The sequence below is a fragment of the Entelurus aequoreus genome, linkage group LG14, assembly GCF_033978785.1.
Source record: "Entelurus aequoreus isolate RoL-2023_Sb linkage group LG14, RoL_Eaeq_v1.1, whole genome shotgun sequence".
Taxonomy (NCBI): Eukaryota; Metazoa; Chordata; class Actinopteri; order Syngnathiformes; family Syngnathidae; genus Entelurus; species Entelurus aequoreus.
In genome coordinates, this window is record NC_084744.1 from 49180371 (window position 1) to 49206082 (window position 25712).

Genomic DNA, 25712 nt, shown 5'->3' on the forward strand with positions numbered 1-25712 from the left:
TTTTTTGAAAACAATACACAACAATACCATAATAATGCAATACAATTTAATTTTGGAGTTCTGAACTTGTAATTTCTTGCAGTGTTTATTAAGTGGTAATATGTCACATTTGTCCCAATTAACTTTATACCCTGATAAACAGCCATATTCAGTGATGACATTATTGATATAAAGAAGACAGGAGTTAACATGTGACAGGTAAAAAAATTATGTCGTCACAATACATCGATAGCTTATTATACTGAGAGCCAATATTTATACCATGAATATTATTTTCACTTCTTATTTTTGCAGCTAAGGGTTCAATAACCAAATTAAATAATAATCCAGATGCAGGACATCCCTGTTTTACTCCTCTTTTTAACAAAAAAGGTTCTGAAATATGATTATTGGTTTTGACTGATGCCATGGGCCTTGTATAAAGCATCTTAATCCATTGTATAAAATTATCTCCAAATCCAAATTTACGTAATGTGCAAAACATAAATGAGCAGTTTATGCGGTGGAATGCCTTCTCCGCATCAACAGTACATACTGCTGTGGGATAAGGGAGACTTCTAGCATAGTAAATAACATTAAACAATTTCCTTGTATTGTCTGAAGATTGTCGACCTTCCATGAAGCCAGTTTGGTCAGTATGAATTAATTTTCCTATTACATTTGATAATCGTGTGGGTAAGATTTTTGCTAAGATTCAAAAGGATTCTCTATTCATTCAATACATAGGATTTCAGCATGATCTACCCCAGTCTGCTGACATGCAAGCAGAGTAGTAGATTTTTGTAAAAAGCTTTTATAATTGTAAAGGACAATGTTTTATCAACTGTTTACAATGATGTACATTTGTTTTAACTATTAAATGAACCAAAAATATGAGTTATTTTATCTTTGTGAAAATATTGGACACAGTGTGTTGTCAAGCTTATGAGATGCGATGCAAGTGTAAGCCACTGTGACACTATTGTTCTTTTTTATTTTAATGTCTAATGATAATGTCAATGAGGGATTGCATTGTTATGGTATTGCTGTGTATTGTTTTGTTGGATTGATTAATAAAAAAAATTTAAAAAAAAAAATACAAAAAAAAAGAAGAAAACAATTAATTTAAAAAAAATAATCAATTTTTTAAAAATGAGAATCGATTCTGAATTGCACAACGTCAGAATCGCGATTCGAATTCGAATCGATTTTTTTCCTCCACCCCTAATATATATATATATATACACACACATATATATATATATATATATATATACACACACATATATATATATATATATATATATATATATATATATATATATACACACACATATATATATATATATATATATATATATATATATATATATGTATATATATATATGTATATAGTGAAGTTTTATTTGTAAAATCTAGAATGTTTATATATTTTATCTGTTTTTGGAGACTGTACTCATGTTTAAAGAGTCACTGAAAAAAAGCTTCCCCTATTAGAAAGACCAGCAGCTGCCACTGGTACACAGCCTGTGTTACTTTGTACAATAATAACAAAATTAAAGAGAGCAAAACGATGTAACAAAAATGTTAATACTAATTAGTATTAACAGACTCATTTTTGAAATGTATGTAAATATTTTTTTGCATTAAAAAATATATTTATGTATGTATATGTATATATGCATCATCAACAATTACGAAAATGAAATGAAGACGTCACATTGACCACACCCCGAGCCACGCCCCCACTGCCACATGTAGATTTTAAACTGGGAGAAACCCCGACATTATAGTGTCTTCAAAGTATGCATTTAAAAAAATAGGGACTTTTGTTGAGGCTACAACCAGTTATTCATGTTTACATTTAATGAGGAACTCTGCTTCACTCTAAAAACTTTAAGGTTTACGAACCATGTTGAAGAACCAATTAAGTTCGTAGGTCGAGGTTCCATTGTACTTAGTGCTCTTTTACTGCACGATCAGGCGTCATGTACTGTACCTTGTTGTCATTGCCCCCAGAGGCAAGATGCTGGTGGTCAGGGGACCATTTGAGACCACACACTTCCTGCCTGTGACCTTGCAGCCTTCTCTCAGCAGAAGGGGGGGTCCTGACGTCCCGCTGAAGGATCACTCTGTCCCGACTTCCCGAAGACAGCTGCTCCCCATTCCACGCCAGGGCGCCTTTCACACAAATGGCAAGATAGAGAGTCATGTGACAAAAAAAAACAACTAACACACGGCAAACAGCAGCGGTGTGACTCACCCACGCGAGCTGAGTGACCCTCTAAACTGGTAAGCTTTCGACTGCCCGCCGCATCCCAGATTTGAACGTAACCTTTGTGGGTTCCCACAGCGACCAGACTTCCCTGAGAGAGATTTAAGACCAATCAATCCATTATTTTGATTGTAAATGTAACTATCCATCCATATGTCTAATAGAGATTTAAATCCGGATCCCCTGACTGTGAGGCACATGTGCTAACCCCAAATCTACCGTGCTATATACCGTAAGAAGGGAATTAATGTGGCCACATTTGTCGCAGCTTACCTGACACATGAAACGTGACGAATTGGGGAGATGCACTATCCACTTTAGGCACCAAATAGCAGTAGAGGGTTGAATATCCTAAAATGGGCTTTGTGGTAATTCCAACTTTAACCACAGCGTCAGTTGCTACATAGATTGGCGCTTTTCATTATTTTCATCAGACTGCGTTGCAAAATGAATAACACCCCTTTCCTCTCACGCGAGATCCACCAAGGAATGGAGCCAAATGAGTCCCTTCCCTACTGTACATGGTCAGTATTCAGTTAGTAAGTAAATGCAGTGTAAATTAATGTATTATTCTTGCTTTGCATCGACACCGTCGACTTCAGTTCATGTAGCTTACCCTCTCGTTCCAGCATACTGACGTCACAGAATCACCGTCCACTGAAAGGTCGCACAACCTTGTCACCTGTGAGGACCAAATGCAAAACAAAGATACTTTCACAAAACAAAACAACAAACAGGACATATCTTTGACCCTGACCTTTGATCCATAGCACTTCACTGTTTCCACATTTTTTGAAATTACAGCTAAGGATTTCCCAATTTTCAGATGTCAATCCAAGTCAATGTGAGCACGAATCCAACATACTTTTATTATTTTGTAGTGTGTGTGGATTGTTAGAAAAGGTTTGATCAAGTAAAAATACTCAAACAGAGAACAATGGTAGGCATGAAAAACACTAATGCATTCATTATTAATAGTCTGAAATTGGTTTAAGTTAAAGTAATACATTGAGTTAAGCTTATGCCGCAGTAAGTTGAACGATGCGGACACATGTTACTGGATACTTTCTAATACACATCTGCCTTGGAGACTTTGTATCTGTAAGTAATATGCAACTACAAATATTTGATATGTGTTTATACTGACACATGTGTTTTAGACTACAGTATTGTTCAATTAAGAACTATTGTGCTATCGTGTGCTTAGCTGTCATGTAGCTGCTAGATCCTAGTAACCTATACTAGCATGTTTACCTTATTCCCCAAAAATACCAGGAAAGACCAGCTTCTGTGTGCTTATTAGAGGATATTTAGTTGTTCAGTTGCTGTCGAGCTTTGCACAAGTAAACTTGACCACATGTATTGGAGTACTATATCTGAGATTTTTATTTTGCTGATTTCGGATCAGGACACCCCTAGTTATAGCCTTTTTCACTCAAAACTGTACACACAGTACCTTATAACATGACAACATGAACATTTTGTTTTTAATGTTTGCAAATTAATCAAAAAACATGAAGAAATCCACAAGTATTCACAGCCTTTGTCATGACCGAAGCTTGGGGCCTCATGTATAAAATTCTGCCAAAGACGCATTAACAAAGTTTTGAACAAAGGCTGTCAATACTGATGCATTTTTTTTAAATTTGCAATGAAAAAAAATCCAACGTTTTGCACATGTGGTTATTAGCGGAAAAATGTTTTTTCAATTTTGAAATAAGGGTCTGAAAAAATGTGGAAAACTTTCCGGTTGCACAATATGTTTATTTGTTATGTATTTTTTTCTAACAAGTTCAGTGGGGTTCCTATTGTTTGAAAGATATTAGTCCTTCTTAGAAAATGATCTGCAAATTTAACCATAATTGTCAATCAATCAATCAAATTGTATTTATATAGCTCTTAATCACGAATGACTCAAAGGACTACACAAACTCAACCACATCCCCTATAAGGAAAAACTCAAAAATAACCAGAAGAACCCTTGAGAAATGGATATTGAGTGGGTACATATATTTAATTGTTAAATTAATATTGATAAATTAATGAAGTGTTTAATTAGTAGATAAAGTGGGGGGCGAATCCGTTGAGAAACCAACAGAGACCCCATTTACACGGCACACTAAATCTGTTTTTATTTTGCCCTCAAGTAACATGGATCAGGGGCCGTACTTATCAAGCTTCTTAGAATTACTCCTAAGAAGTCTGCTAAGAGTTGACTTAAGAGTAAATAAATTATTCGCTGAAAGCTGCACTTAAAAGTTAGTTATCAAGCGTCTTACTCACACTTTCAGCGAAGTGTAGGACTGAATCTTAAGTGTCACAGTCAGAGCTGAATTACGACATTACTATGTGCCGTAAACGGAATTTTAGGTGACGTCATTTCTGTGTCCATAGAAATGACCAATCACGGAAGGGAATCCCTTGTCTAAGAATAAAGAAATATCTTAGAAATATTTAAGTGGACAATGGGAGTGTATATTTTGACAATAAACTACAAAATAATACAAAACAAACTAGTCCCCGCCCGCACTCACGCTACCGCTCCCTCTCTTCTCTCGCCCACACACTCACTGACGTCACTCACCTCACGGCCACACACATACGCTACTCCCATAACATTTTCTTTCCAATTAATTAATTAGGCAACAAATTTGAAACTGGTGTGAGTGGCTCTATATATACTAGCCCACTGCAGCCACATGCAGAAATCAACAAGGAATCGAAAATTATTAAATCTGTGACAAAAATAATACCGGCTCTGTCTAAAAGATACCGTTTGATCAGCTGCTCGTCATCAAACAAAGCCAGGACATCCTTCCGCTCCCTGAACGTTCGCTCTCTCGCCTCAGTGCCATCCCCTGCTGGCAACTCCGAACCACTTAAGACACCTCTGAAGGTCTCTTAAATATCGTGGAGAGTAGGAGTGATTCTTAGACTTAAGAAAGTTGATAAATAGCTTTTATTCTTAAGTTTGAGAGTAGGACTAAATTTCGCAAATTCTCAGGACTTAAATGTAAAATGGCACTCTAAGACGCTTGATAAATACGGCCCCTGATTTTTAAGAACACTAATAGAAAACCTCACAATAATGTCTGATTGGATGCTAAAAATTTTATGACAGACCGCCTTAAAATACGGAATGGAATTTAAAATTGTTTTACCGAATGAGACACCCAGAATGTACATGAAAATAAAAAATGTGGGGTTTACAATATTAACTATGAACGATAAAACACTGAATATTGACAACATATGAACGTCACACCCCCCTCTCAATCGACACATTTTACAATCAAGCGAAACGCAACAAAAATGCAACAAACACAGCAAAAAATTAACGCGAAGGGTAAAAAAAAACCCCACCTACAATCTGATATATCACTAAGCCTTGGGAATTTGTTGTAAAAATCTCTTTCCGCGTCTGTCCCTGACACCCGCATTTCAGGCTGACACTCTGTGGAAACGCTCCCCACCCACACTGCTTGGTGCCTCGTCTGAGCTGCTGTGACTTAGATTACCATAGTAACTACTGTATAATGCAAAAGAGCAGATTCCAACCAATGAAATACGTTGTATAGTTCAAGACTTACGGTCATTTGAAAACATCACTGCACATCATAATGGAAGCTACAGTTTCCATCTTAAAGATCTAAAAAAATGATTTGGGAATGACTGGCGGGCCAGATTGAAAAGCTTAACGGCCTACTGAAACCCACTACTACCGACCACGCAGTCTGATAGTTTATATATCAATGATGAAATCTTAACATTGCAACACATGCCAATACAAAGTGCAATTTTAATTTCCCGCGGAACTTCCGGTTGAAAACGTCTATGTATGATGACGTTTGCGCGTGACGTTGATGGTTGAAACGGAAGTATTGGGACACATTGTATCCCAATACAAACAGCTTTGTTTTCATCGCAAAATTCCACAGTATTCTGGACATCTGTGTTGGTGAATCTTTTGCAATTTGTTCAATGAACAATGGAGACAGCAAAGAAGAAAGCTGTAGGTGGGATCGGTGTATTAGCGGCTGGCTGCAGCAACACAACCAGGAGGACTTTGAGTTGGATAGCAGACGCGCTATCCGACTCTAGCCGCCGACCGCATCGATGATCGGGTGAAGTCCTTCGTCGCGCCGTCGATCGCTGGAACGCAGGTGAGCACGGGTGTTGATGAGCAGATGAGGGCTGGCGTAGGTGGAGAGCTAATGTTTTTAGCATAGCTCTGTCAAGGTCCCGTAGCTAAGTTAGCTTCAATGGCGTCGTTAGCAACAGCATTGCTAGGCTTCGCCAGGCGGCACAGCTTAACCGTGTGGTTACAGGTCCAGTGTTTGGTTCGGTGTCTCCTGATAGTAGTGTTGTTGATATTCTGTCTATCCTTCCAGGTCAGGGGCTTATTTCTTTTGTTTCTATCTGCATTTAAGCACGATGCTATCACGTTAGCTCCGTAGCTAAAGTGCTTCACCGATGTATTGTCGTGGAGATAAAAGTCACTGTGAATGTCCATTTCGCGTTCTCGACTCTCATTTTCAAGAGGATATAGTATCCGAGGTGGTTTAAAATACAAATCCTTGATCCACAATAGAAAAAGGAGAAAGTGTGGAATCCAATGAGCCCTTGTACCTAAGTTACGGTCTGAGCGAAAAAAGATACGTCCTGCACTGCACTCTAGTCCTTCACTCTCACTTTCCTCATCCACAAATCTTTCATCCTGGCTCAAATTAATGGGGTAATCGTCGCTTTCTCGGTCCGAATCGCTCTCGCTGCTGGTGTAAACAATGGGGAAATGTGAGGAGCCCTTCAACCTGCGACATCACGCTACTTCCGGTACAGGCAAGGCTTTTTTCATCAGCGACCAAAAGTTGCGAACTTTATCGTCGATGTTCTCTACTAAATCCTTTCAGCAAAAATATGGCAATATCGCAAAATGATCAAGTATGACACAGAATGGATCTGCTATCCCCGTTTAAATAAAAACACTTCATTTAAGTAAGTCTTTAAAGATCTAAAAAAATTATTTGGGAATGACTGGCGGGCCAGATTGAAAAGCTTAACAGGCCTTAATTTGCCCAGGTCTGGTCTAAATGGAAATGCGACCCGAATGCAACTTTTTCATCATTTTTGGGCAAGCTACATCATTTGTGTGCACAGGAAAAGACGCAGCCCGCCAGCGGAAGTGGATATGACAGTATAAGAATACACATTTACAAAATCTGTGAATTAAAAAAGGATAATTAGGATAGATGTGGTATGACCTGGCTGGTACAAGCGCTCCACAGGTAGACACAGGCTCCCAGGCCGACACTCAGCAAGTTTCCCGCTGACCAGTCAACCAGGTTGAGGTAGAAGTCATCCTGTAGCTCCGGGGCGTCCAGCACCTTGAAGGGGATCTTGGAAATCTTCCGGGCCGGTTTACGAGGCGAGCGTAGCAGCTTGTGACTAAAGTTAAAGGGAGCAAGGAAGTGTCTTAGGCGTACCTGGGAGCATATGACAGGTCTGTGAGATGCGTCATACCTTTTGTTAGTAAGCGGCGAAAGAGAGTAGGGTGACACTTCATTATCGCTATCGAAAGGCACTCTCTTAGTGTGGACAGTGTACTGTGATGAGAGGAAACACAATCAGCTACATCGCACATACTTTCAAATGAAAAGTTATAATACCCGAAAGAGGCCGTGAGAGTCATGAGTGCAGACGGCACGCCGTCTTTCATCTGTGTGAAGGTCCGACACTGACTCAATGGCTGCACCTAGTAACTCATTCCTCAATAGGGCAGCATACGCCAATGTATCTGTTGGAAGCCATGCAACATTATGAAGGACACCGGCCACGTTAACAGCCACCAAAGTGCATTTACTGACCTTTGCCTGAATCTGAAGTGGCATCCTTTGCTTTAGGATTCTGGGCGGGAGAGCGACAGTTCTCCTGGACAGAAAAGAAAGATAGAATCTGACCTCCTGGGCAGGTGACTGGGTTTTTAATAGCTGAATGGCTCACGTTGGCATAGTGGAAATTGATGCTCCAGTTACTTCCTGCACGGGTTGGGATGAAGCGGTCCCCGGACTTCACGCTGACCGGGCTGCAGGTCACACTTTCACACTGAGGTCAAAACAACTGCATTGTAATTTACTTGGAAAAGATGCAGATATGGTGTATTTTTGTCACACACACGCCATTTACAGTCATTAGCTACACCTGCAAAATCTAATGAGGTCTAGTGCAAGCGTTCCATCCCAAATACACAAATTATGTAACAATGCACTCTCAAAAATAGGTACCAGCATGTATCTAAAAGTTACAATACAATACAATCATTATAACTAGAGATGTCCGATAATGGCTTTTTTGCCGATATCCGATATTCCGATATTGTCCAACTCTTAATTACCGATTCCGATATCAACCGATACGATATATACAGTCGTGGAATTAACACATTATTATGCCTAATTTTGTTGTGATGCCCCGCTGGATGCATTAAACATTGTAACAAGGTTTTCCAAAATAAATCAACTCAAGTTATGGAAAAAAATGCCAACATGGCACTGCCATATTTATTATTGAAGTCACAAAGTGCATTTTTTTTTAAACATGCCTCAAAACAGCAGCTTGGAATTTGGGACATGCTCTCCCTGAGAGAGCATGAGGAGGTTGAGGTGGGCGGGGTTGGGGGCAGGGTTGAGGTGGGGACGGGGGTGGGGGGTAGAGGGTAGCGGGGGGTGTATATTGTAGCGCCCCAGAAGAGTTAGTGCTGCAAGGGGTTCTGGGTATTTGTTCTGTTGTGTTTATGTTGTGTTATGGTGCGGATGTTCTCCCGAAATGTGTTTGTCATTCTTGTTTGGTGTGGGTTCACAGTGTGGCGCATATTTGTTACAGTGTTAAAGTTTTTTATACGGCCACCCCACCCTCAGTGTGACCTGTATGGCTGTTGACCAAGTATGTCTTGCATTCACTTGTGTATGTGTAAAGCCGTAGATATTATGTGACTGGGCCGGCACGCAAAGGCAGTGCCTTTAAGGTTTATTGGCGCTCTGTACTTCTCCCTACGTCCGTGTACACAGCGGCGTTTTAAAAAGTCATAAATTTTACTTTTTGAAATCGATACCGATAATTTTGAAACCGATACCGATAATTTCCGATATTACATTTTAAAGCATTTATCGGCCGATAATATCGGCAGTCCGATATTATCGGACATCTCTAATTATAACCCCTTAACCTTATACAACACGAAGTTCTTCACACAGCAGTAACAACATCACAAGACATGTTAATAATGATACAGTAAATAAAAGCTTATAGGATATAAATTATTGCAATGATCAAAGATGCTGATAACATAAATAAGGCATTATCATTGTACACCTTCCGCCCGAGTGCAGCTGGGATAGGCACAAGGAAGGGGATTCGTATGGCCCCATTTGTCGTGGCTTACCGGACACATGAAACGTGACAAATTAGGAGGGTGCACTATCCACTTGCCAGATAGCAGTAAAGTACGGAATATCTTAAAATGTGTTTTGTGGCAACTTTGACCACACCGTCAGTTGCTATGTAGAGTGGCACTTTCCATTATTTCAACAGACTGCATTGCAAAACGATTAACACCCCCACCTTTCTCTCATGGAAGAGCCCCCCAGAAATGGAGCCATATGAATCCCTTCCCTACTGTAAATGCCTTAACTATACTTATACTACTGTTAGTACACCCTGTTTGAAATACAACTACAAATAACTTTTGTCCAGGTCTAGGAGTTAACCCTTTTTATTGGAGCAGGGACTCTCAGGGTTAAAATGGTGCAAATGTGACCTTTTTATCACATTGTACTCTTTTTGGTAATACAAAAGTATACTTACAGACCAGTATTGTTCTTTGGCAATAACATTCTTAAAAAATGCACCTATATGTACAGAAATGTTCTTGTGTTGTGCCACTAGGTTTTAAGGACAGGGGAGCCCCCAGGGAATTACTGTATGAGCAATTTCCAGTGAGCATGAAACTTAATGTTGGTTATGGTCTGCTGGTTCTGCTCAGGACCTCTGCATCAATGATGATTTTGAGTAAGCTGCTGTGAGTTGATAGATACAGCCTATGGATGGTGCAGTGGTTCTTAAATGCTCTATCTTCAGGAAGAAAAACATTTTTCCCTATCATCAAGTCGTGAGCCAATTTTTTAAATCATTCAAGTTTATTTCACAGAAAAATAGCACAGTTGTGTCGTCTTGTTAATCGATTTGTCTTTGACTAAAATCATCTTGTTCAGTCACCAGAAAAATGGCTACAGCTAAATAATCTGGTTTTGTTGCCAGAAAAAATGGTACAATTTCTGTATTTGTCACCAGAAAGATGGCTAAAAATATCGGCCCCAATTACAATTTTTTAAAAATATATTTCCATGTCTGTCCTGACAAAGTGGAACAACAGAGTGCTGGAAGAGGTGAGGGAGAGGTGAAAGTTGATGAGTTGACTATCTCATGTTTTTTTTTTTCTTGTTTTTTTTGCCTCCAAGTCGTTTGATTTTGAATATCGATGGCAGAAATACAAAACCTCCCATATGAGGAAAAATAAATACACATTTTTTTAGGAAAACAAAACACCTGTCAGTTTCTTACAGAATGCTTTTTGGTCATGTGACTTTTTCTTGCCACAAGGAAGGGTGGGATCCATACATCCACCGCTTGTTCCTTTTGGGGTCAGGGGGTGCTGGAGCCTATCCCAGCTGTACATGATAACTTTGATTAATCAAAGCTCTCGACCAGTGTTTTTCAACCTTTTTTTCATTGAAAAAATCCAGGGGGACACTATCCCATCCTTGTCGCCATTGTTGTGTGCCAAACTTGTCATGTATTAGTTCACTTATTAGCAATCTAAGCTTAGTAATACAGCAAAAGAAAGCTTATTGTCCTTTTCTGCCTTTTATTCCCACTCCTACTTTTCCACTTCCAGGTGTCCAACACACAACACATGTCATCATATCCTGTGTCCCCCGCCCTTAAAGGCCTACTGAAACCCACTACTACCGACCACGCAGTCTGATAGTTTATATATCAATGATGAAATCTTAACATTATAACACATGCCAATACGGCCGGGTTAACTTATAAAGTGACATTTTAAATTTGCCGCTAAACTTCCGGTTCGAAACGCCTCTGAGGATGACGTATGCGCGTGACGTAGACCGGCGAACACGGGTATGCCTTCCACATTGAAGCCAATACGAAAAAGCTCTGTTTTCATTTAATAATTCCACAGTATTCTGGACATCTGTGTTCGTGAATCTGTTTCAATCATGTTCATTGCATTATGGAGAAGGAAGCCGAGCAAGCAAAGAAGAAAGTTGTCGGTGCGAAATGGACGTATTTTTCGAACGTAGTCAGCCACAACAGTACACAGCCGGCGCTTCTTTGTTTACATTCCCGAAAGATGCAGTCAAGATGGAAGAACTCGGATAACAGAGACTCTAACCAGGAGGGCTTTTGACTTGGATACACAGACGCCTGTAGAGAACTGGGACAACACAGACTCTTACCAGGATTACTTTGATTTGGATGACAAAGACGCAGACGTGCTACTGTGAGTATGCAGCTTTGGCTTTTTTTTGCGTATGTACGTAACTTTTTTAAAATATATAAGCTTTATGAACCTTGGGTTAGGTGAACGGTCTTTTGGGCTGAGTGATTGTGTGTGTTGATCATGTGTTTGAATTGTATTGGCGTGTTCTATGGAGCTAGGAGCTAGCAGAGGAGCTAGCATAACACGTACCGTACCGTACGTGCGCGTCACGTACGTAACTTTTTAAAAATATATAAGCTTTATGAACCTTGGGTTAGGTGAACGGTGTTTTGGGCTGAGTGATTGTGTGTGTTGATCAGGTGTTTGAATTGTATTGGCATGTTCTATGGAGCTAGGAGCTAGCAGAGGAGCTAGGAGCTAGCATAACAAACACGCAGGTGTTATTATGCAGGATTAATTTGTGGCATATTAAATATAAGCCTGGTTGTGTTGTGGCTAATAGAGTATATATATGTCTTGTGTTTATTTACTGTTGTAGTCATTCCCAGCTGAATATCAGGTACCGTGAGTATGCAGCCTTGGCTGCTAAACATTCGATAACTTGACCGTATGTGCGCGTCACGTACGTAACTTTTTAAAAATATATAAGCTTTATGAACCTTGGGTTAGGTAAACGGTCTTTTGGGCTGAGTGATTGTGTGTGTTGATCAGGTGTTTGAATTGTATTGGCGTGTTCTATGGAGCTAGGAGCTAGCAGAGGAGCTAGGAGCTAGCATAACAAACACGCAGGTGTTTTTATGCAGGATTAATTTGTGGCATATTAAATATAAGCCTGGTTGTGTTGTGGCTAATAGAGTATATATATGTCTTGTGTTTATTTACTGTTGTAGTCATTCCCAGCTGAATATCAGGTCACCCCCGGCTCTCACAGCATCTTCCCTATCTGAATAGCTTCAACTCCCCACTAGTCCTTCACTTGCACTTTAATCATCCACAAATCTTTCATCCTCGCTCAAATTAATGGGGAAATTGTCGCTTTCTCGGTCCGAATCTCTCTCACTTCATGCGGCCATCATTGTAAACAATAGGGAACTTTGCGTATATGTTCAACTGACTACGTCACGCTACTTCCGGTAGGTGCAAGCCTTTTTTTTTATCAGATACCAAAAGTTGCAATCTTTATCGTCGTTGTTCTATACTAAATCCTTTCAGCAAAAATATGGCAATATCGCGAAATGATCAAGTATGACACATAGAATAGATCTGCTATCCCCGTTTAAGTAAAAAAAATTCATTTCAGTAGGCCTTTAAGTTCCCCTTACAATGGTTCCGGTATCGTCCTGTGACCCGAGTAACAAATACATGACAGACACCACCAGCAGAAAATGTTAAAAACGAAACTCAATAGCCTATATTGACAATATAAAGTCGTTCTTGTCAAATACCTGACACAGTTCGATATGACTTCGAACCATAACTGTCATTAATTCTCTTGTCTCAAAGTAGGCTTACAAAGCAATGAGCTACCTGCTGCCACCTACTGGTACGGAAGAGTATTACATGGTTAGTCTGCTGATCTCGGCACATTGTTTGCGGATTCTAATTATTGGTTTGCAAAAAATATTTTTTCCGACCTATTAGGTGAAATTGCATAATTTCCCACGGCACACCAAACAATATCTCACGGTACACTAGTGTGCCGCGGTAACCTGACTGTCGCCAGACCCTTGTAGTTTGCTGAGCTCAACACAAGGGTCTGGGCATTGCAAAGTCCTTCCAGATAGCAAAAAATAATGAACAAATCAGGATCGCTGGGTGGGATGATTGTCACACACACACTAGGTGTGGTGAAATTTGTCCTCTGCATTTGACCCATCCCCTTGTTCCCCCTGGGAGGTGAGGGGAGCAGTGGGCAGCAGCGGTGCCGCGCCCGGGAATAATTTTTGGTGATTTAACCCCCAATTCCAACCCTTGATGCTGAGTGCCAAACAGGGAGGTAATGGGTCCCATTTTATAGTCTTTTGTATGACTCGGCCAGGGTTTCAACTCACAACCTACCGATCTCAGGGCGGACACTCTAACCACTAGGCCACTGACTAGGTGGCCACTGAATAGATGTGACGTAGCGCCGAAGCGACTGTTTGATTCAAACAACAATGGCGGCACGGAGCGAGGAGTCGTGTGCTGACATTGATTCTGCTATTGCAACTGTTTTGCGACATCGATCGAATATTAATTATTTAAAAGATGAACACAGAACGGTTTTGAAAGCATTTATTGGTGGCAAGGATGTTTTGGCTCTTCTTACGACCGGGTTTGGATTTCCCAGCGTCGCTCTCATCTCGCCCGGAAAAGGATGGAGTGCCATCTCCGGGTTGGGGACGAGACCCTGCCCCAAGTGGAGGAGTTCAGGTACCTCGGAGTCTTGTTCACGAGTGAGGGAAGAGTGGATCGTGAGATCGATAGGCGGATCGGTGCGGCGTCTTCAGTAATGCGGACGCTGTATCGATCCGTTGTGGTGAAGAAGGAGCTGAGCCGGAAGGCAACGCTCTCAATTTACCGGTCGATCTACGTTCCCATCCTCACCTATGGTCATGAGCTTTGGGTTATGACCGAAAGGACAAGATCACGGGTACAAGCGGCCGAAATGAGTTTCCTCCGCCGGGTGGCGGGGCTCTCCCTTAGAGATAGGGTGAGAAGCTCTGCCATCCGGGGGGAGCTCAAAGTAAAGCCGCTGCTCCTCCACATCGAGAGGAGCCAGATGAGGTGGTTCGGGCATCTGGTCAGGATGCCACCCAAACGCCTCCCTAGGGAGGTGTTTAGGGCACGTCCAACCGGTAGGAGGCCACGGGGAAGACCCAGGACAAGTTGGGAGGACTATGTCTCCCGGCTGGCCTGGGAACGCCTCGGGACCCCCCGGGAAGAGCTGGACCAAGTGGCTGGGGAGAGGAAGGTCTGGGCTTCCCTGCTTAGGCTGCTGCCCCCGCGACCCGACCTCTGATAAGCGGAAGAAGATGGATGGATGGCTCTCATCAGCGTCACGGGTTGATTTTGATGTGAGTGGTTGAAGTAGCACGTCATTCAAGCTAACGGACAAGTCACATACAATTTTTTTTTTTTTTTTTTTTTTTTTTACAAAGCCCCGTCTTCTGAAATACATCTCCTATTGAGAACTCCCAGATCCTTGTGTGGAGCTCAGCGAACAACAAGGATCTGGTGAGAGTCAGGTTGAAAAACACTGATCTAGTTCCCACTTCTCTGTGAGCGCTTTGAGTATCTAACAATAGAAAAGCGAGATATAAATCTAATCCATTATTATTATTATTAGACAACAACATAGTCTGATATGATTGACTATTTTAAAGAACTATTTATGATTGTTTTAATGATAAATAAGTGCTGAATATGTTGGGGGGTTTTCTCGCACACTTTGTGCACTCTCGTGAATTCTATGTGCCCCAGATGTGCCCCAGGTGTGCCCCAGTACAGTATTAGGTCTATAGCAGGGGTGTCCAAACTTTTTCCACTGAGGGCCGCACACTGAAAAATCAGAGCAAGCGGGGGCCATTTTGATATTTTTTATTTTTAAAACCAATACAATATATGTATAAAAAATATACATTTAGGCCTCCACTCAGGCTTGATACCGGGGACTCCAAAGGGTTTAGGTTCAACAACAACAAAAAAAAGTCATTATTTAGTATTATTATTATTATTCAAAGTTTAAATATCTAGATCAACATTAGGTATATCCGTCAATATAAGTTTTTTTTTTTTTTTTTTAGATTTAACTTGTATGCCCTTTTTGTCAAAGAAAACCCAGTTTTTTTTATGGAAAAAACACAAAATATGAAATTTTTTCCCCCAATAAAATTTTAAAGTGGAACATTTCAGATTATATAATAATTGGATCTGATAACATAACTCATAAGAACATTGATTTTAATTTATTATTATTTTTTGAGCAATGACACTTAAAAAAAAAAGTCCCACTAAAATGATTGGGGATCCAAAAGGGTCCTACTCAGTAAAGTGTTAAAAAATAAATCGTAATTTAAAAAAAAACTGTTAACACAATAGTCTCGAGATCAACTTCAGATCTATCCGTCAATTATAACTTGTATTGTTGTTTATTACGTTCCTTTTTTGTTCATTTTAGGCCCTTCTTTTAAAAAAAAAACAACAACATAGTTTTTTATATGGCAAACACAAAATATGCAAATTTTTCCCCAAAAAATATCTCAAAGTGGAATATTTAATGTGACCTAATTGGAGCCTTGAATAGGTCAATAATTCATAATAACATTGTTTTTGATTCATTATCATGTTTTGAAGAAAGAAACAGCCTGCATGACAGCTTAGTGTTATTAGAGTCAACATAGCAACATTTTATTGTCACCTGTTACTCTTTTATACTACTTTTTATGTTTTTTAATCGTATTTTTAGAATGTGCCGTGGGGCCCTTAAAAAATTACCTGCGGGCCGCACTTTGGACATCCCTGGTCTATAGGGATGCCCCTGGTACATCATGTTATGATCATCCATGTGGATCTCACCTTGGTTAGCCGGGCTTCAGCGGGCAGGTTCTGGAGGTTGATTTGCCTTAAGAGACGTCTCTCGTAGTCTTGGTCCATCTCGAACGGGCAAAGGCAGCGATGCCCTCCCCGCCCCTGTTTAAATACCGGCGCCCTCCCGGTGAGGAAATCCACGCTGCACCTCCATCTCTGAGGAAAATAAACACACGAGTGCCTCTTTTGTAGCGAGGGCGCCATTATTACCCGACAAACCGTACGTCTTCAGACTGTATCGTGACATTTAGCACCAACAAGCAAACCCATAATCATTGTTGTTATGATGTGTAAAAGCTAGTCTCACGGCAGCCCTTTAAAAATGGCCGTCGTTGTAGTTCTCACCTCGCTGACACGGCGGCTCAAGTCACGGGAATTCACCCTCCCGTGGGAAAACTGGCAGAGAGGGGCAGGACAATCGCTGTCGTCCGAGTAAACGTGAGAAGTCAGTACCGAGGGGCCCACTAACTGTTTACGTTCGCGACAAAAATGGCGTCGAAATCAGCTGGAAGGAAAAATTATTCTGGCTGACTTGGATGCATGGTTTGGATAGAGGCTCAATGGTGACACCTACTGGTCATACATGGATATGCATGGGGGCAACGCCGTGATAAAAACGTAGCGCGCGCTTATGGCCGCAAGATGTCGCTGTTGCTGTGCAAAAAAAAAAATACTATAACGTCTACCGTGCCGTCGACAGCGCTTTAAATAATACAATGCAGTGTTTTTCAACCTTTTTTGAGCCCAGGCACATTTTTTTTCAATGAAAAAATGCGGAGGCACACTTTTAAGACACTTTTATAAAAAGTTGTTCCCACAATTGTTGGTTATGAATTCAAACCATAACCAACCATGCATCACTATAGCTTTTGTCTCAAAGTAGTTGTACTATCACGACCTGTCACATTGTGACTTATTTTGAGTTTTTTGGTGTCTTGCGCTCATACTCGACAACCCTCCTGATTTTACCGGGAGACTCCCGAATTTCAGTGCCCCTCCCGAAAATCTCCCGGGGCAACCATTCTCCCGAATTTCTCCCGATTTCCACCCGGACAACAATATTAGGGGCGTGCCTTAAAGACAATGCCTTTGGCGTCCTCTAAAACCTGTCGTCACGTCCGCTTTTCCTCCATACAAACAGCGTGCCGGCACCGTCACACAATATATGCGGCTTTTACTCACACACAAGTGAATGCAATGTATACTTGATCAACAGCCATACAGGTCACACTGAGGGTGACCTTATAAACAACTTTAACACTGTTACAAATATGCGCCACACTGTGAACCCACACCAAACAAGAATGACAAGCACATTTTGGGAGAACATCAGCACCGTAACACAACATAAACACAACAGAACAAATACCCATAACCCCTTGCAGCACTAACTCTTCCGGGACGCTACAATGTACACCCCCGCTACCACCAATAATAATAATAGTAATAACAATAATAACACAGTATTTTTATTTGCTGCACTATGTAAATTCTAACTAATACTTACAGTACATATCTTATAATTCGCTAAATTAACTGAAAACGGTTCAGTAATGTTCAAATAATTTTAGAGTTTTTTTTTGTGTTTTTTTTTTACTAATTTACAATTTATTTTGACTAATAACCGTATTATCCTGTTTCATTTATACCTCACTGCGCTATTGCTACTAGTGCATACGGTGTTGCTCCTACTGGAACCTTCATTTCCCCGAGGGCACACCCTCAAGAGATTAATGAAGTTCTATTTAATCTATACATCAATCCATTATCGGGGAGCGCTACTGCCCTATGGCCATGCTGCCCTATCTAATCGAATGTAATCTAATCTGATTTGATCTAATCTACTCTGATCGGATCGATTGACAATAATACAATAAATATAATGGAGTTAGGGCTATCTAAATAAATGCTTTAATGTGGATTATTCCATCATAATTATTCATTTTGATAAAAGATTAAACCCATCCGCAGCCCAGAATGACTAAAAATCCCTGGAACATCTCCAGCAATGCATTTCAGACAGTTTATCCGAGTAATATCGTTGCACATGCACAAATGGACCGTTGATCTGGTAGTGACAGGCAGCAAAAACAAACAGGTCAATGTGGAGGACGCTAAATAAATGGTCCTCTTTATGGGAAATTGGAGTACATTAGAGTACCTGATAAAAAAAAGTAAAGCGACAAAGTATTGCGAACAGTTCGTGGGAAAGAGTTGTCTTTTCATGAAAGCACTTAGATCTTAAAATACAACATTAATTACACATCAATTATATAATTACCAACACTAAATGAGTAACAGTTTTAAATGGATGTTGATAAATGTTTGCTTAAAAAACAGACAGACAGGATTAAACATTGATGATATTTAATGGGGGCAGCACGGTGGGAGAGGGGTTAGTGCATCTGCCTCACAATACGAAGGTCTTGAGTAGTCCTGAGTTCAATCCCGGGCTCGGGATCTTTCTGTGTGGAGTTTGCATGTCCTCCCCGTGACTGCGTGGGTTTCCTCCCACCTCCAAAGACATGCACCTGGGGATAGGTTGATTGGCAACACTAAATGGTCCCTAGTGTGTGAAAGTGAGTGTGAATGTTGTCTGTCTATCTGTGTTGGCCCTGCGATGAGGTGGCGACTTGTCCAGGGTGTACCCCGCCTTCCGCCCGATTGTAGCTGAGATAGGCTCCAGCGCCCCCCGCGACCCCGAAGGGAATAAGCGGTAGAAAATGGATGGATGGATGGATATTTAATGGTGATTTATCTAACTCCAAATTTTAATCGTTTGACAGAGCGTATGAGGCTTTCAGACGAGTGTTCATTCACTAAAATATGAATGGTTGTGGGTGTGGGTGGCTGCCTAACACCAGGAATGGGCTCCAGCTCACCTGCAACCCCAATGTGCGTAATAAAAAATGTCGCTATTGTAACACTTACAATGCTACCTTCACCAAATGATTCTCGAGTGCGGCCACCGCTGCTGCTCACTGCTCTCCTCACCTCCCAGGGGGTGAACATGGGGATGGGTCAAATGCTGACTATCGTTGGGACTTTAATTTTAACTTTAACTTGTGTTATTTTTTATTGTAAGTGAGGCAGCAACATTGCCTTCAATTGCAATGTTTAAATTGATGGATAATTTGGGCCTGATCAAAATGGTTTTTGGTTCGTCGGAGCCTAGGGGGCTCAACAATATATGGATGCGTACACAGGTTTTGAATTTTTTTTTGCATTTAATTGCAAATATTTTTAAATTTGTAACTGTGCACATGAATATACAGTCGCGACCAAACGTTTTTACATACACTTGTAAAGTACATAATGTCATGGCTGTCTTGAGTTTCCAATACTTTCTGCAACTCTTATTTTTTTGTGATAGAGTTATTGGAACACATACTTGTTGGTCACAAAAAACATTAATGAAGTTTTCATTGTTTTATGAATTTATTATGGGTCTACTGAAAATGTGAGCAAATCTGCTGGGTCAAAAGTATACATACAGCAATGTTAATATTTGGTTACATGTCCCTTGGCAAGTTTCACTGCAAAAAGGCACTTTTGGTAGTAATCCACAAGCCTCTGGTGGAATTTTTGACCACTCCTCTTGACAAAATTGGTGCAGTTCAGCTAAATTTGTTGGTTTTCTGACATGGACTTGTTTCTTCAGCATTGTCCACACGTTGAAGTTAGGACTTTGGGAAGGCCATTCTAAAACCTTAATTCTAGCCTGATTTGGCCATTCCTTTACCACTTTTGACGTGTGTTTGGGGTCATTGTCAATCAATCAATGTTTATTTATATAGCCCTAAATCACAAGTGTCTCAAAAGGCTGCACAAGCCACAACGATATCCTCGGTTCAGGAAAAACTCACAACCCAATGGGATGTCAATGTGAATGACTATGAGAAACCTTGGAGAGGACCGCAAATGTGGGATACCCCCCCCCCCCCCCTTCTAGGGGAGACCGGATGCAATAGACGTTGAGTGGGTCTAGCATAATATTGTGAAAGTCCAGTCCATAGTGGATCTAACATAATAGTGAGAGTCCAGTCCATAGTGGGGCCAGCAGGAGACCATCCCGAGCGGAGACGGGTCAGCAGCGCAGAGATGGTTGGGGAACCAATACACAGGCGAGCGGTCCACCCCGGGTCCCGACTCTGAACAGCCAGCACTTCATCCATGGTCACCGGTCCTGTGCCCCCCCTTCCACAAGGGAGAGGGCGGCAGAGGAGAAAAGAAAAGAAACGGCGGATCAACTGGTCTAAAAAGGGGGTCTATTTAAAGGCTAGAGTATTGTCCTGTTGGAACACCCCACTGCGCCCAAGACCCAACCTCCGGGCTGATGATTTTAGGTTGTCCTGAAGAATTTGGAGGTAATCCTCCTTTTTCATTGTCCCATTTAAAGCACAAGTTCCATTGGCAGCAAAACAGGCCCAGAGCATAATATTACCACCACCATGCTTGACGGTGGGCATGGTGTTCCTGAGATTAAAGGCCTCACCTTCTCTCCTACAAACATATTGATGGGTATATTGACCTAAGCTAAATTTTTGTTTCATTTAATAACATTTATATCAATGGGCCCACATGTACATCGACGTTAATGTAATTGAGATTGCACAAATTTAACCAAATGGACCCAATAAGGGTCCATTACTATTAACTATCCGTCATTTAGCTCGACAAGTACCTCACCCCCCACCGTATGTAGTGATAAGCAGTGATGTAGCTAAACTTTGTAGCTTAACTGCATTTTCCAGTAGCTTAGTTACTTTTTTAATGAGTAACTTTTCCTGTAGCTTAGCTACTTTTAGACCCATGTAGCTAGTTAGCTAATCCAGGCAAAAAAACGCAGGAAAAACAGTGACCTGGATGATTGAAAACATCCTGCATACGAGAAAATCCAAGAGGATCAGTTGGTGTTCGTGTGATGAGTCACAATTTGCTAAGGTTAGTGCGAAACATTACGAAGTGGCCAATCAGAGGCAAGATAAGGCGGATCATCGAAACTAGTAAGCAAAATCATAACAGACACTACTCATGTCACATGACGACGAGGGAGTCAGAGACAGAGGGACGCTTCAAGCTGAGGTCTCAAAAAAAAACATAGTTGGAAATGGCTGAGGAATTCTCTCCCGCAGATTATCTTTTTCTTTTAGTGATGAAGATGACGTCCAGGAAACCCACAATAATGCGTGTCGTTGCCCATATTTAGACAAATGTATGCGTTTGTCTTACTAATGTGTGACTCAAATCAGATTAGTTTGTAGACGCTATGTCCATTTATGTTTCACTCAAAAATGTTAACATTTATGTTTTCAAACCACTGTTATTGTGAGCTTGTGTTTAGGACAATCAAAGTAGGTAAATGGACTCAAGACAATTTTAAAGGACAGCGGAACAAAAATAAATGGATATGTGCAGGTTTGACTGATGATCTGTAATAATGTTTTTACCTGTATAAATGTCACGTCGGGGTCGCATGTGTATCCGGTAGGTAAGCAGAAGGAGGTCCGGAAACAGCATGCAAGTAAGAAAGATGATTTCATCCAAATAATCAAGCCAAAATACGAAAATACAAAATGTGCCGATGGCACAGGAAGCTACGGCAACGGCTTAGAAAATAAAAGCAAGAAGCAGGTAGAATAAACGTAACTGTCGCTTGTTGCGAAAAAGATTTCCAGGAGCAGGTGAGCGTGCGGACCACTAATCAGAGGCAGGTGACAAAAATCAGCTCCCATGGCAACAAAGAAAACCAACAAGGGTGCTGAACCAGAATATCTGGTCTCGCCTTTAATAAAAGGTTCCTGGTAGTCAGCTATTGTTAGTTTAAAGGCCTACTGAAATGACATTTTTTTATTTAAACGGGGATAGCAGATCCATTCTATGTGTCATACTTGATCATTTTGCGATATTGCCATATTTTTGCTGAAAGGATTTAGTAGAGAACATCGACGATAAAGTTCACAACTTTTGGTCGCTGATAAAAAAAAGCCTTGCCTGTACCGGAAGTAGCGTGACGTCGCAGGTTGAAGGGCTCCTCACATTTCCCCATTGTTTACACCAGCAGCGAGAGCGATTCGGACCGAGAAAGCGACGATTACCCCATTAATTTGAGCGAGGATGAAAGATTCGTGGATGAGGAACGTGAGAGTGAAGGACTAGAGTGCAGTGCAGGAAGTATCTTTTTTCGCTCTGACCGTAACTTAGGTACAAGGGCTCATTGGATTCCACACTTTCTCCTTTTTCTATTGTGGATCACGGATTTGTATTTCAAACCACCTCGGATACTATATCCTCTTGAAAATGAGAGTCGCGAACGCGAAATGGACATTCAGAGTGACTTTTATCCCCACGACAATACATCGGTGAAGCACTTTAGCTACGGAGCTAACGTGATAGCATCGTGCTTAAATGCAGATAGAAACAAAAGAAATAAGCCCCTGACTGGAAGAATAGACAGAAGATCAACAATACTACTATCAGGAGACACCGAACCAAACACTGGACCTGTAACCACACGGTTAATGCTGTGCCGCCTGTCTGTCGAAGCCTAGCAATGCTGTTGCTAACGACGCCATTGAAGCTAACTTAGCTACGGGACCTCGTCAGAGCTATGATAAAAACATTAGCGCTCCACCTACGCCAGCCCTCATCTGCTCATCAACACCCGTGCTCACCTGCGTTCCAGCGATCGACGGCACGACGAAGGACTTTACCCGATCATCGATGCGGTCGGCGGCTAGCGTCGGATAGCGCGTCTGCTATCCAACTCAAAGTCCTCCTGGTTGTGTTGCAGCAGCCAGCCGCTAATACACCGATCCCACCTACAGCTTTCTTTTTTGCAGTCTCCATTGTTCATTAAACAAATTGCAAAAGATTCACCAACACAGATGTCCAGAATACTGTGGAATTTTGCGATGAAAACAGAGCTGTTTGTATTGTGATACAATGTGTCCGAATACTTTCGTTTCAACCATTGACGTCACGCGCAAACGTCATCATACAAAGACGTTTTCAACCGGAAGTTTAGTGGGAAATTTAAAATTACACTTTATAAGTTAACCCGGCCGTATTGGCATGTGTTGCAATGTTAAGATTTCATCATTGATATATAAACTATCAGACTTCGTGGTCGGTAGTAGTGGCTTTCAGTAGGCCTTTAATTGCTTTAGCGTGAGGCCTTTATGGATGGTTTCCGCCATCGTCGACGAGCACGGGATGGTGGTGCGCCGATATTTTTGGGCCAAACGGAATGGATGGGCACCAGCGAACCCTCAGGACCCCACATCAGACCCTCGCTCTCCTCGGGAGGATAGCAGAGGGTTTCCGCCGCCATCGCTTTTATCACCTTTTATCTCATCGTCATTATTCCTTCATGTTGTCCGGACACCTGTCGTCCAATGCGGGGAAACTATATGCTGGCAAGCTTCTGTCGCGTCGGGGTCTCAAGTTTATGCGGTAGTCGTTTCCCCAAGATGCAGAAGGACGTCCGTAAACAGCGTGCAGGTAAGAAAGATGATTTATTCCAAATAATCAAGCAAAAATACGAAAACACCGGAAGCTACGGCAAAGGCTTAGAAAATGAAACGAGCAAGAAGCAAGTAGAATAAACGTAACTGTCGCATGTTGTGAATAGGATTGCCAGGCAGAGTATGGCGCGAGACAGGAATACAAAGCTCTCTGATTAGTGACCAGGAGCAGGCGAGCGTCCTGACCACTAATCAGAGGCAGGTGACAAAAATCAGCACCCATGGCAACAAAGAAAACAAACAAGGGTGCTGAACCAGAATTAACCAACAACTAAGGAAATACTAAACTAAACAAAACGTGCTGAAACTACTGCTGTTGTGATTAATTTCTTGCCTAATTGCAACTATTCCAGAATAAGGGAATATATTCAGTTATGGTGTGAATGCTCCAAAGCATTCACACATATGATTTTCTACACCAAAATTAATCTATTTATTCAATTTCTTCAACTTCTTCTTCTTCTTCTCCAGATTTTGGCACGCTTTACCTTCCACATTTTGCACCCGATTTAAACCGTTTCAACTTCAAACTGTTCAGCCTATTCGGGAATTGCGGGCTTTCCCTTGACCAATTCCAAAAATTCCCAGATTTCCAGCTTATCTGGGACATTTTTCCCATTCAAAGTGAATTGGCCATTTTTCCAAACTTCCACCATTTCCACATTTTTCAACCGATTCAAACCATTCCACCTTCAACACATTCCACTCATCCTGGACATTCAAACTATTTTTTTTTCAAAATTCTAAACAATTCCAGGAATTCCCAGAATTCCCGTTTTTTCAAACCCTTTTTTGACCCTTTTTTCTAGGGACTACTCCTCCCACATTTTTCAACCCACGTTTTACCGTCCAAACATTCGTCTTAATCAGGACAAAAAAACAAAGTTGTTTTTCATACTAGAACAATTCCCAGTTTTCCCGAAATTCCAGGAATTCCTTAATACCATTTCTCAATTAAAAATGTTACTACTTCAACATTTCTCGACCGATTTGTAAACATTCTAACACTCATTCAGACCATTCAAGTTTTTTACCATTTTCCAAAAAATTCCAGCTTTTCCCAAAATTTCCAATTTTTGTGGAAATTTCCATTGAAATAAATGGGACGTTCTTCATAAGTTCCACAACTCCCACATCTGATTCAAACTGTTCCAACTTCAAAATATTCAGCCTGTTTGGTATGTGCTCTACTTCAACAACTCTAAAAAAAATTCCAGGATTTCAGTTCAACTTCAGCATTGGAGCATTCACACGCAATTCCTTCAGGAATTGCCTCATCTAGTTACAAATTAAATTCCACTTAATATTTACAAGTATGGTTATAAGTACAAACCTTTATAACAGGATTAAAAAAAAAAATCAACTGATATTTAGAGCCATATTTAGAATTAGTTAAAAATAATAGTCAGGTCTTTTGCAGAAGACATTTATATTACCTATTATTTTAAAACATCCATTCATCCATTTTCTGTTGTATGTCCCTCTCGGGATCACGAGGGTGGCTGGAGCCTATCCCAGCGACACTCGGGCTTAAGGCATTGTTCACCCTGGACAAGCGGTAGAAAATGGATGGATGGATGGACAGTATTGCATAACATGTAGATATCCTAAAAACACAACCGGGAAGTGTTGCGATTTGCGAAAACTAGTCCGTCCCTAATAAAATCCTTTCAGCTGCGACTGGAGGACTCTTGATGACCCACACTCCCTCGACTGCATGGGCTGGGTCTTTGGAAAGATGCAGCCCCCGAACTGGGACACGACAATTGACACCATCAGGCGTGAACTAATGCTTCCGGGATAACATAACAAGTGATCTCATTGGAGACTAAGCACCCAATCAGAG

General features: G+C 41.1%; 1 protein-coding gene across 2 annotated transcripts in view; it reads right to left on the reverse strand.

Moving 5' to 3' along the window:
- LOC133664979 (fizzy-related protein homolog) overlaps window positions 1–25712 on the reverse strand; it is a 69034-nt gene that overhangs the window by 9215 nt on the left and 34107 nt on the right. Inside the window, exons 1-10 of one of the 2 annotated variants that reach the window (XM_062070095.1) lie at window positions 16686–16885; window positions 16329–16496; window positions 8255–8356; window positions 8119–8182; window positions 7921–8048; window positions 7775–7857; window positions 7516–7699; window positions 2871–2936; window positions 2243–2345; window positions 1979–2160 (exon numbers count right to left, since the gene is read on the reverse strand). In XM_062070095.1, coding sequence (XP_061926079.1) covers window positions 1979–2160; window positions 2243–2345; window positions 2871–2936; window positions 7516–7699; window positions 7775–7857; window positions 7921–8048; window positions 8119–8182; window positions 8255–8356; window positions 16329–16406 — 990 coding nt within the window. In that variant the 5' untranslated portion in view covers window positions 16407–16496; window positions 16686–16885. Of the gene's footprint in view, window positions 1–1978; window positions 2161–2242; window positions 2346–2870; window positions 2937–7515; window positions 7700–7774; window positions 7858–7920; window positions 8049–8118; window positions 8183–8254; window positions 8357–16328; window positions 16497–16685; window positions 16886–25712 lie in introns of those variants that run through there. The other variant, XM_062070096.1, reaches the window with a different exon arrangement.